The following is a 14,598-nucleotide window of genomic DNA, read 5'->3' on the forward strand; positions in this document are numbered from 1 at the left end:
CCTGTCACGGATTAAGAGATATAAATATGAAGCAATTATCTCTTGATTTTATTCTAAGTTTTGCTTTTTGAAATTTTTATCCCATCCTTCACATAGACATTTTCTTAAGTTTTTTTTTTCTTTTTCTTTTCTTTTTTTTTTTTTTTTTTTTGAGACGGAGTCTCGCTTTGTCGCCCAGGCTGGAGTGCGGTGACGCGATCTCGGCTCACTGCAAGCTCCGCCTCCCGGGTTCCCGCCATTCTCCTGCCTCGGCCTCCCGAGTAGCTGGGACTACAGGCGCCGCTACCTCGCCTGTAGTCATCATTTAACAAAGTGATTGTTATAATGCTGACAAATTGTAACATTCTTTGAATTTGTAGCAAATAATTGTAATTCTTCAGTCAACGAATTTTCCACGCCTATTCTTAGGAATTAAAATATTAATTTGAATTTTTTTTAAATGTCTTTGGCTCTGCTATTTAAGAGCAATTTACAAAACCTACCTTCACTTTTCATCTTTGCATGTTTGTCTTTGAGTGGCCTCTTCTCAGTCTCTTTTGGAAGTTCCTCAATCTCACCTGCCCCTTAGAAGTTGAGTTCACTTTTCAAGCCTCCTCTCTTCTCATTCTACACATTCTCCCTGGGTGTTTTCCAGGATTTCAACTCTCAGTGATTATTCTCAACTCTACATCTCCAGCTGAGACTTCTCACCTAACAGCCCTATTCTGCATTGTACTGTCTGGTTGACTTTTCCACTTGGATATCTCACAGGCATCTCAAACTCACAGACCGAAAGTGTAACTCATCACCTTTGCATCCTCAAACTCTTTCTCTATTTACCCTTTCTGATCTTATGAATGGCAACAGGTCACCAAGTCAGAATTTGTGGTTCATCCTAGAATCTTTTCATCTAAAATTCCAGCATCTAAATCCAAATCTTATGTAGGTTGCTTCCTTCTCTTCATCAGTACCCTCACTGTTTTAAAATAGTACCTCTTATTTCTCAGATATAACTGTAGCACCTTCCTCACTGCTCTCCCTGCCTGAAGTCTTATGTCCTCCATCATCTATGTATCTCCTCAAGAATCTTGTTTTTTGAGACGTAGTCTCACTCTGTCGCCCAGGCTGGAGTGCAGTCCCACAATCTAGGCTCACTGCAACCTCCGTCTCCTGGATTCAAGCACTTCTCCTACCTCAGCCTCCTGAGTAGCTGTGATTATAGGCATCCACCACCATGCCCAGCCAAGTTTTACATTTTTAGTAGAGATGGGGTTTCACCACATTGGCCAGGCTGGTCTTGAACTCCTGACCTCAGGTGATCTGCCCGCCTGGGCCTCACAAAGTGCTGGGATTACAGGCATGAGCCACCGCGCCCAGCCCTCCTCCAGAATCTTTTAAAGGAGCCAACCAGACCATGTCACATATTATTTAATGTTCTTCAATCACAACATTGTCCTTGAGATGACCTTCTGGTTTTTCAACATGCTACATAAAGCCTCTGTGTTCTGACTTCTTTTAAAGATTTAACTGCCATTTGGCCCTAATTAGACACCTAATGTTTTGGCTCAAACTTTCAATACTGATAATTCCTCAGATTAGTTACACATTCTTACCAAAATGCTTTTCCATGAACATTGTACCATTTTTCTAGAACGAATTTAAATTCCAATTATTTTGTTATTCATTCATCAAGTATACATGAGTGTGCCTGCTCTGTGTCAGGCACTATCTTCAGGGTTCATGGTAGTGATCAAGGAAGATGCCATACGAGTTTACAACATGGTGAAGTCTTACATTAATCAAGCCGTGCTAATCCTTTACTCCAACTGCAGATGCATGGACACTAGGATCCTGCTGATCAGAGCTGACAGCTCTGTGTTGTAAAGTAATCCTTTAGAAAGAAATCAAGAACTACTTTAAACACACATAGGTTTTCTCGGATCATTAATTCCTGTATTCCTCCTTCTCTCAATTATTTGTTTTCAGTCTGTACGTACCCTAATTCGGTTTTGCCCCAAGCCTTTATTTCCAATCAGATTCCTTTGAAAGAGAATTGCTTATTTTGCAGACTTGTATAATAGAGAGGTACCTTTGGATTACTTGTCAGATTCTTATGCAGGGAGCTCTGTCTACGGCATTTTTAGGTGCTGGACATCTCGTAGAGTGCTTTGTATACGATAGGAACTCAAAAAGCACTCTGGGGAGAAGAATTATAGACGTATTCAAAAACAAAGTGGTTAGAGTATATGGATCATTTTTATAAATGTATCTTGACACAGATGTAACACAGAAGATTCGGGAACAGTGAGATGAGTATGAGAGGATGAGATGAGTTGGAGCCAAGTCATGAAGAGTTTAGCAGGAGTGTTAAGAGAGAAAGATGAACTGAATCATAATATTGGATCAGAAGTGTATTGAATGTAGGAAAATATGTTAGGTTATCTTTATATCCTCTATAGTCTCTGATGCATACTTGTGAATGTCAAGTAATAAATAGAAATGAGTAAAAGTTAAATTAATATGAAATAAAAATATTGGTCAGTGAGATTAAATAAGAAACATGTATTTGGTTTTAATGTGTGCTTTACATGGTGAAATCTTTTCCCTTTCTAGAAATTTATCAGATAATTAAGTAGTGAAAGACCAAAAAGACCAGTGTTTATACCAGGAAGGCATATTATTTTCTCTTCAAGTACATAATTCTGATTAAACAACTAAGATTCAAATCTCTATAGCTTTCTGCCATAAAACTAAAGAATATCTTAGACAATCCCACACTTTGGGGAGCAGACTAAAGTTACATCATTTATAAAATAGAAAAAACACTTGCCCCTTTTCTAGTTAATAATAGACGGGATCTATGAGACTTGCAGTTAGAACTATTTAGAAGAATGGTGTTATAAAGAAAAGCCATAATGATGGTTAAAACAAATCTTATTAATAAAAATTTTGATTTTTTGAAAATATTATTTAAATTACACAGTGAAAAAGGTATTAGAATCGAATCATTTCTGCCAAACTGTTGAAGACAAATATGAGAAGTGTTACATACAGAAAAGGGGCTGGATAACATTTAGAAATAAACCAGCCCTAATGAAACTGCAGTAACATTTTATAATTGTGGTTCCCCAGGCATCAACAAGCTCCAGATTAACTAATACTTCATACATAGTGAAAAGAGAAAATGATTGACAAACTGTCCTCTAGAGGATTAGGAGCAAATTTTTTTAAATTCACAACCCATGAGCTTTAAAATGCTAATAAATCAAGATATTCAAGAAAACACCACAAAACTTTGCATGTAAAATGGATAATATTGAAGCCATACATATTTTTATGCTCTGTCTTTGCACATTACAATACTGTTGCATTGTATATAAAAATTAAGAGCAAATACTGCATTTTTATACTAGATTCTATTCTATGACATTAAATGTTTATTGATTTAATCTTCATAAACATTCTGTTTTATTGTTATTATTGTTTTACACAGAGAAATTTGAGGCATAGATTCAGTAACTTGCTCCAAATCACATAGGTAGGAAGTCGTAGTCACAGCAGTCCCATGGCCTTGGTTAGAAGGTCTGTTTTGTGTGTGTTTTAAAGAAAGATCTTTCCTGCAAGTAGATGAATTGCAAAAATGTGAGTGTCATGAACTGAACTGCACCTCCCCAAATTGAGCCCCCCAGTGTGATGGTATTTGGAGATGGTATTTTTGGGAGGTGATTAGGTTTAGATGAGGTCATGAGGGTGGACTTTCATGATGAGATGAGTGTCCTTATAAGGAGACACACCTTATAAGGAGAGAAAGTTTGCATTCTCTCCCAACCTCTTACGCCCCACCCCCACCAGGTGAATGTGACCAACCTTCTACAAGTCAGTGAGAGAGACCTCACCAGAAACCAACTATGCTGGAACCTTGATCTCAGGCTTCCAGTCTCTGTAATTGCAAGAAATAAATTTCTTGGTATTCTATTGTGACAAGCCGAGGTGACTAACACAATGGGCAAATTAAACAAGGGTGGACCCTATGACAGATGTATTCTAAAAGGTTCTCTTTCTGAAAAGAAGAATTATAACAAGATTCCCTTTTTTGGAGGATGATACAGTTTTTTTGGTCCAGTTCTATGACTTAACCAAAATGACCTGTGAATGAATTTTGTTCTTGTTCAGGAATCCTCAGACAGGAGGTAGAACCTATACAACCCCAGCAGAGGTCCTAGTTATAACACTGGTAATCTCGTCTGAAGCAAAAGAGGTGAATCTATTTACAAAGGAGAATTATTAGCATGATTTCATCTACCTCGTATTTCATAATTACTAAATCACATATCTCCCAGAACTTACTACCTAAATTTGTTCAAGTCCAATCTTCTATCATCTTCTCTTATGTTCACTGCTGTATTTCAGGCAATCATCATCATTTGAACTATTCTCTGCATAAATGTCATAAATGGATCCTTATAATTTATAGGGTAAAATTCAAGCCCGATAGCAAGATGTGGAAAGTCCTTCTCACCTTCTCCCTGCCCACATTTTTAGGATAATCCAAAATAGATATTGAACTCTGCTTGCTAGACACTGTCACTTTTGCATATTGTGCCTTTTCTGTCTTGAATGCTCATGCATGTTCATGATCATGATAGATGTCCACTTGTACTGTCCTCTGGATAATTCCATGCCATTACAGAAAAGTTCAGTTCCTTCTCTCATGCTACAGTAGCCCCTATTATAGACCTTACTACATTGTAAGATCCTTGGTTACATGCATTTCTCTTTCATCTGCCTAACTGTGACCCAGTTGAAGGCAAGAGCTACCTCTTGGGCAGATTTGCATTCTCAGCAATCAGATCAAAAGCTGTTTCTTAGTGTGCTCCAATAAATGCTTATTGATTTAATTAGCTTCTTGATTCACATAATAGCTGTTTGCTTTATCTACATCAGACTCTATTTTTTTCCTGCAAATAACCTACCTGTTCTTAAAATAATAATTTATAAGTTATTACAAATTAGCCTGAAAAAAAATTGAATGACAGAACAAGCGTAAGGTAAGGAAGGAAAAATCAAAAAGTCACAGTGACATCACAGGTCCCACAAATATCAAATCAAAAATAATCTTTTGATTATTATCATCAACTTACAGATGATAAAATTGATACCTATATTCAATAACTTGCCCCATACCATACAGATTGAACATGGTGAAGGCAAGTATGGACCTAAAGCTCACACTCTTTTTAAACTAAAATAAAGCAAATGAGGAGACACATTAAAGACCTTACAAAAGGCAAGTCTAGTGGACTCATAGTATATGAGGAAGAAAGCAAAGACAAAAGTAAAAAAAAAAAAGGAAAAATTAATTTAGTGTGTTTATTCTGTAACAGGCACTTTACATATATCGACTGATTTACTTCTCATGCCAACAGCATAAGGTAGAAATTATTATTTTTCTTATTTTATGGATGAGACTAACAGAGGTGAAGAAACAGGCTCAAGGTCACCCAACTAGTAAGTGATGGAGGAAAGGAGCACAAAAAATGTGATTTTACAGTGCATGCCAATGAATACATGCACCCAACTCAAACACATACATTGTGCTAAATGCAAATCCTTCAGAAAGGACATGTCATGGTTTATATTTCCAATTATAGCTGAACTCCTATGACCATTTATTAACAAACTATGTATTTTTTGAAGACTTCACATTCTTAGGTCGTCTTCATCTGCAGTAATTACTGTGCACTTCTCCATATCCCGTTTCCCCCTCTGCCCCCTCCTCTTCATCACTGGGGGTGAGTGAGTTTAATTCTAAACATAAAGAACAATGCTTAGATTTCAATGGTAAAATAGATTTTGCCAGTGTAGAATTTACAACTTTTTAACTAAATTAAAATCCCACATCTAAAAGTCTTGAGGCAAAACATCCACAAATACCCATTAATCTATGTAAGCATACTCACTACATACCAGAGTTCTTATATATGAAAAAATATATGTGCTGTATATAAACATCATACAAATGTAACAAATACAAACATGATATAGCTTAGTTTAAATACTGTGTAAATAAATGTATAATAGCAGTTTCTTTTGGACTCCATCTCACACTTCTCTGAGCTGTAGAACAGGTCTATACAATGCAATGTTCTTCACAGTGTCTTCCTTAGATCAACTGTGTCAATATAAACTGGGAGTTTGTTAGAAATGCAAATTTGGACCTTGTCCTAGTACGCCTAACTTAAATCTGGTGATGGAGAAAAGGAGCCTGAATTTCAGCAAGCTCTCCTTATGATTCTTATCCACCTAGAAATTTGAGAAGAACTGCTATTGTGATATAATCCCAGAATTTCATAACAGCACAAAACCACAAAAAAACTACCTATATTACTTTTAGAAGTAGGTCTAAACAATTTTATGTATACATCTAAGGATCATGACAGAAGAAGGGGACTGGAGAGCTAGGTGCTTAATCACAGACTGCCCACCTCTTACAGAGATGCATAATCTCCTTTGGTTAAAAGAGTACCTTCTGCTGTCTTAATTTTTTCAAGGTCATTTACCTCAATGCATTAATAAAATTACCAAATTATGTTTTCATTTTAAAATATACTTGCTTTCCATAAAATTGACAGAAATTGCTTTCCCCTAGTATTTTGGTGAGAACTGGTAGCATTTTAACTGAAAACTATGGCCTTTCCAACTTCAGACAATTTTGATTCTGTCATACCTGAAGGTTGCCCACAGAAGCAGAGGGCGTTATTTTAAGAACTAGGCTAAATGAATAAAAGTGTGTCTACATGTTAGAATTTTGTAGTTCAGATTATTAAATTGAACACATTATTTATGTCATACCCAATTCGATATTCTTTATTTATTTTTTACTAATTAAGTAGTCATTTTGAAAATTTTTTTTAAAAGAAAGAGAAAAGGAAAGGGGGAAAAGGAAAATCAGTGAAGGAGAGAAGATAATCCTTTGGGTTGAAAGAAACCCAACAAAGTACAAAATAATCCCAATTGTCATGACAGAACAAAACTGTTTTATGCAAATTATGAGGTTGGGATAAGATTGATGGTGTACAAAATCTGGAGGAGTAATGAGTGTGTGAGATTTCAGGCACTGTCAAGTTGAATGGGATGAGGAGAAAGAAATTATATTCTGCTCTAATTATATCAAATTGTATTAGTTTATACTGAATAATAATTTCAACGCTTTGAAAGAGTAATATTTTGATCTGTCTATGAAATTTTATCTATTAGTTATAACTGAAGAAAATAGATTTGGGTTGTCAAAATTTAAACAGTGTTTGAAGTAGAATTTCAGTAGAAATAGAAAGGATTAGAAACTAGAGCAGTTACCGTGAATAATTTTGAAACATCATTCTACTTAGTAGATGCAAGGGAATTGGGTGATAACTTCTACTTATAAAAATTTGTTTTGTGATTAAAGTTATGCATTTACTTATGTATTTTTATGCCTATATATCTATCAATAAAACCATGAGCTGATGAATACTACATCCAGAAAAAGTTCTAGGTAACTTTATTAATAAAATTAGTATCAATTGAAAGTATATCATTAATAATCAGAACATATGCTTTACCAACAACATAAATAATAGTTACCTTTACAAACGCGACAATTTTCAAGGAGATTGTCGCTAAATATAAGGAGTTCATTACAAAGTCCATTAGATTCCACCAATCATGGATGTAGTCCTGAAGCCCGCCATCCCACATCTGTTTAATTTCTCCCCATATGAAACCTGCAATTATAGAAAGATTCATTATAAGTATGGTTTCAATAGAATCACTAAAAAAAAGCAATATACAATTTAACAATTACAGATCTCGAAGCTGCAAGAGACCACATTGTTATACTAGAATGCAACTTCTATTTTTTTTATAGGTAATAATATTGAGTCCCAGCCATATTTTAAGACTTTCAGATACTAAGTTAATTCTGGAAGATGTTGTTAGGACAGCCTCACTTTCTTTTATCCATTTGATAAATTCATAAGGATATGTAGTTTTTGAGTTATACTGTAGCTCCTTTATAACTATATATTTCCCTTGCAAAATAACATTTCCTAAAAAGCAAATATCTTGACATATATTTTTCTCCCAAGTCAAAATGACTCAAAGATCATGAAAATCAGTGTATCTAGCAATCATAACTGGTTTCAGACAATAAGTGGAATACCTTGTTGTGTTTCTTTAAGCAGTTAGTGCCTTCAGAGACCGGACTTTAGTCTTGAGAAATGATGGTTATAGCATTCATGGTAATTCATTAAAATACTTTATATGTAGCAATAGCTTTAAAGCTGTATCTAGAAAAATATATTTTTAATTTTTAATAGGAAATGCTTTATTTTCAAGTTCTATGAAGTACTTACAAAATATTAGTGTAGGTTATTATTTTATTTCCATTATCTTATTAAAATTTTATAATTCCATATTTAGAGCCTAATGATGAGAGAGATATCAAAATATCTAGATTCAGTAAATATTAAAAGGGTAAAGATGATGTCATAACTACATTAACACAAGCAAACAATGAGAATTCTTTAGGATAATATTCTGAAACATGAAATTTAGAGTTGAAGATCTGCGTAGGATGTAGAAAGTTGGAAAAGTATTATCCCTCCACTGACTCAAGAAAAATTGAAATTATAAAATTATAATTTTCCAAGCATGCATCAGAGAGATAAGAAACCAAGGAATCTAAACTTGAAATATAAGCACTCTCCTCTAAAGCATCCACGTTTTGAGCCTTAGCTCACCTGCGGCAGAGTATGCAAGGAAGAGACACTGGTACCATCCAAGACATTAGGCTCACTGTGAGGTCGCAGGAGAGACCAGAATCCCTGGGACCCACAGTCACAAGGAACATTTCTACCGTTTTGCATGCTCTTCTTCACGGACCCCATCCAAAGCTCAAAGGAAATATTATAGTTCAAGCCCGGGGGAGAAAAGAGGCTGATTCTGTGGAAGAGGCACAGAGTCCTACCCAGGCTCCTCTCCCCTAAGGAGCAAAACACTTTAGCCTGGTGGAAGAGACAGAAAGCACTCCTGGGTCTCAGGATTACAGCAACACCAGCAGAGCAGGGGCAGGAAAAACTTCCCTGTACATAAGCTGCCATGTTTGCCATGAAAAGGAGGGCATAGATCATGGAGAAAGTGCCATCCCTAGCACTCAGATATAGGCCTGCCTAAGTCTGACCCTGGATGAGGACATCAGAGAGTTTTCCTGCCCTGCATCACTAGGCCAACAAACACCAGGGAACAATCAGCAATTGACAACCAGTGGAGGAAGGGCCTCTGAGGCACAGATGCACAGGGAAGGTCAAAACTGTAGGTGGAGAAGGAACCACCTTCTCCAAAAAAGAAGAGAATAATCTTCTTTTCCACCCTAAGCTGAGGCATGTGATGCACTGAAATTGACCGTAGCAACAACAAAACCCAAACCCAACTCAACTCCTGACTTACTGCCTCAAACCTCTACACTAACATAGAAGAGAAGAGACATTTACATTTTCAGGCATAAAGGCTGCGTACGTCTGTTGCTAGTCTTCTGCATAGGTGGAATGAATAACTTTCCAAAACACACATACACATATGTACCCACATACACCAAACCATGATGCATCATATTCAAGCCGTCAAAAACAAAAGATAAAGAAAAAATACCAAAAGCAGCCAAGAAAAAAAAAAAAGGAAGAAAAGTAAGACTGACACCACACTTCTGGTGTAAAAAGTATATACAAGGCAATGGAGTAACTTTTTTTTTTTTTTTTAGATGGAGTCTTGCTCTGTCGCCAGGCTGGAGTGCAGTAGCGTGATCTTGGCCCACTGCAATCTCCGCCTCCTGGGTTAAAACGATTTCCCTGCCTCAGCCTTCCAAGTAGCTGGGACTACAGGCACACACTACCCCACCTGGCCAATTTTTTTGTATTTTAGTAGAGATGGGGTGTCACCATGTTGGCCAGAATGGTCTCAATTTCCTGACCTCATGATCTGCCCACCTTGGCCTCCCAAAGTGCTGGGATTACAGGCAGGAGCCACCGCGCCTGGCCTGGAGTGACATCTTTAAAGTGCTGAAAGAAAAAGAATAAAAATTAACCCAGGATTCTATATACAACACAAATAACTCTAAGAAATACTTACTAAAGACTTTTTCTTCAAACAATCAAAATCTGAGACAATTTATTTCTGTCAGACCCACACTAAAAGACATACTAAAAGGATATTTTTAAGCCAGAAGTTATATAATATTGGATGGAAAGTTAGATTTATTTTTAAAAATGAAGATTTATGTCCATAAATGTGTGTGTGTATATACATATATATATGAAGATATGTTATACATATAAAATAAAATATATATTTTTATTTAAAAGTTTTCTAACTTATAATTACTGCCTAAGTAAAAACTGTAGCAATATATTGTAATTTCCAACATACGTAAAAGTAAAATGTATAATGACATTAGCACAAAAGATGAGAGAGGGGAATTACAAGCCTACCATCATTAGGTTTTTATACTACACATAAAGCAGAATAATATTTTTGAAGTTAGAATGTAATAAATTAATAGTTTATATTGTAAATATTATGGCATCCTTTTAAATATTTTAAAATATATGAGTAGAGAGCCATAAATGTAAATAATAGTGTTATACAAATATTTAATCCAATAACAAGCAAACAAGGAAAAATGCAATGAAGAACAGATGGAATAAATAGGAAAGAACAATAGCAATGGGGGTAGACTTCCAGTTTACCCATATCATAATTATACTCAATGAAATGTATGATCTAAACACACTAATGAAAATACAGAGATGATGATACACGAAAAAAAGTACAGGCACAACTCTATTACAATTCATTCCTTTACTTCATTACACAGAAGTAAAGGAAAAATAAAGAAATAACATAAAACAATAATTAAAAGACAGCTCCCGTGGCTACATTAATATAAAAGTAGATGCATTTCACAAGAAGCAATATTACTAGGCATAGAGAGGGATATAACATAAAAATAAAAAGGCCAATTTGCTAAGAAGATATAAAAATTCTGTGTGTGCTTATGGTTAACAAAAGAACCCTATAATACAAGATGCCATAACTATTAAAACTGAAATAAGAAACAAAGAAAAGTAGAATTAGAATTGGAGCTTTCAGCATTCCTCTCTGTAACCAACAGAACCAGCAGACAGAAATTTAGTGACGATATAGAAGACCTGAACAACACTATCAACAACATGACAACAGCAGAAAACATATTTCTTTCTTGTGCACATGGAACATTGACCAAGATAGACCATAGTGTGGACCCTAAAACAAACCTCAACACATTTATATATGTTGAAATCATACTAAGTAAGTTCTATGACCACAACATAAATCAACAACCAATCAATAGTTCAATGTACCTAGAAAATCCCCAAATATTTTTCAACTAAACAATATAGTTCTTTCGGCTCAAATATGAATTTATGAGAATAATTAAAAATATTTTGAAAAGATTGAAAACGAACACACAACTAAAAACTCTTTGTGAGGCTTCTAGAGCAGTACTTAGAGGAAATGTGCAGCTCTGAATGCTTTATTAAAAAAGAATGAGGGGTTCAACTCAGTGATTTCACCTTCAATTAAGACACTATAAAAAGAAGAGCAAGTTTAAACCAAAACAAGCAGAAAGAAGAAAATAACAAAGGTAACAAAAATCAATAAAATCTGAAACATAAAACAAAAGATAAATCGATGAAAACAAAATCTAGTTTTTTGAAGTGGTCAATAAAATTGATAAAACACTAGCCAGAATGATTAACAAAAAAGATGATATAAATGATCAATATCAGAAATTAAAGAAGGAACATCAATACAGATCTTACAGATATTATAAGAATAATAAGCAACTAGAATGAATAACTGGATGCTCGTACATTTCAGAACTTAAATGAGCTTTTTTTTCCCTGAGACGTAAACTTCAAAACTCACTCAAGAGAACATAAAGCAACCTGAATAGTCCTATACTTATTAAAGGAAATGAACATGTAGTTAATATCCTTCCAACAACAAAAAAATTCAGGTCCAGTTGATTTCATGGTGCGTTCAACCAAATATTTCAAGAAAAAATAATACCGGTGCTAATCAAACTCTTACAAAGACACAACAGTAAGAAACATTTAAGAGGCAAGTATTACACTGATAAACAATCGGACAAAACTCTTTAAAATGACACATCAATAGCCCTTATAAATATGCACAAAAATCCTCAATAAATAGTAGTGAATAAAAGTTAGCAATATATATGAAAAAAATAAATCATGACCAAGTAATGTTTTTTCCAGATAATGAAATGTTGTTTCAATATTTAAAAATCAATCAGCATAATTTATCCCATCAACAGATTTTTGAAAAAATGTGATGATTTCAATAGATGCAGTATAAGCATTTGACAAAATTTAAGATGCATTCATGATAAAAACTTTCAGTAAAATATGAATAAAAGGGAAATTTCTTAATTTGATAAAGGGCATTTATAAAAAATTATAACGACTTTTCTGTAAAGGGCCAGAGAACAAATAATTTAGGCTTTGCAATAAATGGGCATGAATGTGTTTCAATGAAATTATTTTAAAAAACTGGCAAACAATCTGAGATCAGGTCCATAGTTTGCTGTCTCCTGTGGTGGTGATTACATGACCGTATGTGTTTGATAACATCTTGTATCTCTGCACTCAACTCCAAAAGTTAGTGTTATAACTTAATTTGAATGTAGCAAAAATTACAAAATTGATATTGAGGAATGAATACAGTGATAGAAAAAATAATTTAAAATATTATTGTAATACATTGATTACAGGCAATATATGAGTAACTACATTTCTTTTACATTTTCTCTCTGTTTGAAAATTTTAATAATAAAATGTTGAATGAAATAAAAGTATAGTAGACATGATGTTCTATCATTAATTAGTGAAAACAAACAATGACTATTTAAAATTATCAATAAAGTTTTGTTTTTATATTTTGTTCAAATTTATAACTCATATGAGAGCTGATTTCAGATAAATTAATTATAGTGTATTTTTTAAAGTTGGCTGTAGACAACTGCTTTATTCTAAATTCAGCATTTATGTCCTAGTTTCCTCTTTTAGTCGTCTTTCATAAATAAATCTCTCATGAGAGGTCAGATAGAATTGGGACATAATTGGGAAAATGATAGTATTTACTACCTCCATATTGGAGAAAGGAGTGTATCAGAACTGAGTAAGATATGATGCCTGCACTGGATTTTAGAGCTGGTGGGAAACTTAGAATTTAAAATATCCAGTAAGAAAAAAGGCTTGACTCACATTTTTTCCACACCTATGGTGCTTTCTCCTACTAACCTGGCTACAGACTCAGAATTCAATTGACAACCACAGCCTGCATGAGAAAACTAAGGCCTAAAGAGGCAGTGTAAACAATAATGCGATGCCACTAGGTAATGAAGAAACCAGGACTGGATCAGAATCTCCTAAATGCAGTGCACTTGGACAACATTTTCTTATTCTTGAGAGTTTACAAGGCACAGAGCTACGTGCTTCAGAGGACAGACTGAGGGCTTTGGGAAGGAGGCATAAAGAAGAAGTTATGAGCTCAGTACAATGTTGCTTATTTGTTTTGTCTTGCTTGACACTGCCAATTCCCAGATATTAAATATGTGCATACAATCATTGGTTTAACAAATGCATTTCAAGTTAATTTTTCACCACAAGGCACAGTGATAAGAGCTAGTCTATGTTAGGTGACCAAGGGGCCAGGTTCAACTCAGCTAGCAGTTAGCTTTAGAATCTTAGCTTAGCCTCTCTAGGTCTCATTTCACTTCAAAATTTAGAGGTTTGGATTACATGACTTTTACAAAGTATGATTTTTATCCTAACTGCATAAATTGTCAAAGATCGCTTCTTCCTATTAGGATTGTGACAATTTTACTAAAAGCAGTCATCATAATCGCTGCCATGAGAGATGAAGAACTGTCCTGTACAAGAGGGCACAGACTTGCTCTGGTCTGCTCCACAAAGCAGAAATTGGATCTTTGATAAGAAAAGTATAGAGAGATAGCTTCTGGCCAAATATAAGGAAGAATATTCTGGGGATTAGAGTTGCTCTAAAACTGGAATGGATTACCCTGTAACAGAGATTCCAATCCAGAGGCTGTCTTTAAGCCACAGAAATTGTAGCAGTGAGTGGAGACGGATCTGCGTAATCTCTAAAATTCATTCCAACTTAATAAATTTGTAATTTGGTTGCTTTCAGATTTGTATGTATCATGAAATAAAATATATTTTAAAGTACATGCTAACCAGAGCATTTATATTTCATTATGTCTTACAGATAAACTTCATTATCTTTGTACCTGCTTCTACTAAACTGAAAAGTCAAATGTGATTATTAACAGTCACCGAAATAGCTAAATTCAAATATCTTGTGGGTATTTACATAGAGGATGAAGGCTTTGGGAAGGAGGTATAAAGAAGTTATGAGCTCAGTACAAGTCAATATTTTATTTCGACTTCCTTCATAGCTGAGCAGACTCTGTTCTCATCTGATGGGTTAAAGGAGATG

General features: G+C 34.7%; 1 protein-coding gene across 7 annotated transcripts in view; it reads right to left on the bottom strand.

Annotated features, from left to right (window-relative positions):
* Nucleotides 1-14,598, bottom strand: part of TRPC4 (transient receptor potential cation channel subfamily C member 4) — a 230,528-nt gene that overhangs the window by 34,543 nt on the left and 181,387 nt on the right. For all 7 annotated transcript variants that reach the window (XM_025364312.1, XM_025364314.1, XM_025364311.1 and 4 more), the window contains one exon: nt 7,603-7,742. In XM_025364312.1, coding sequence (XP_025220097.1) covers nt 7,603-7,742 — 140 coding nt within the window. The remainder of the gene's footprint in view (nt 1-7,602; nt 7,743-14,598) is intronic.

This window comes from Theropithecus gelada, chromosome 17 (assembly GCF_003255815.1).
Source record: "Theropithecus gelada isolate Dixy chromosome 17, Tgel_1.0, whole genome shotgun sequence".
Classification (NCBI taxonomy): domain Eukaryota; kingdom Metazoa; phylum Chordata; class Mammalia; order Primates; family Cercopithecidae; genus Theropithecus; species Theropithecus gelada.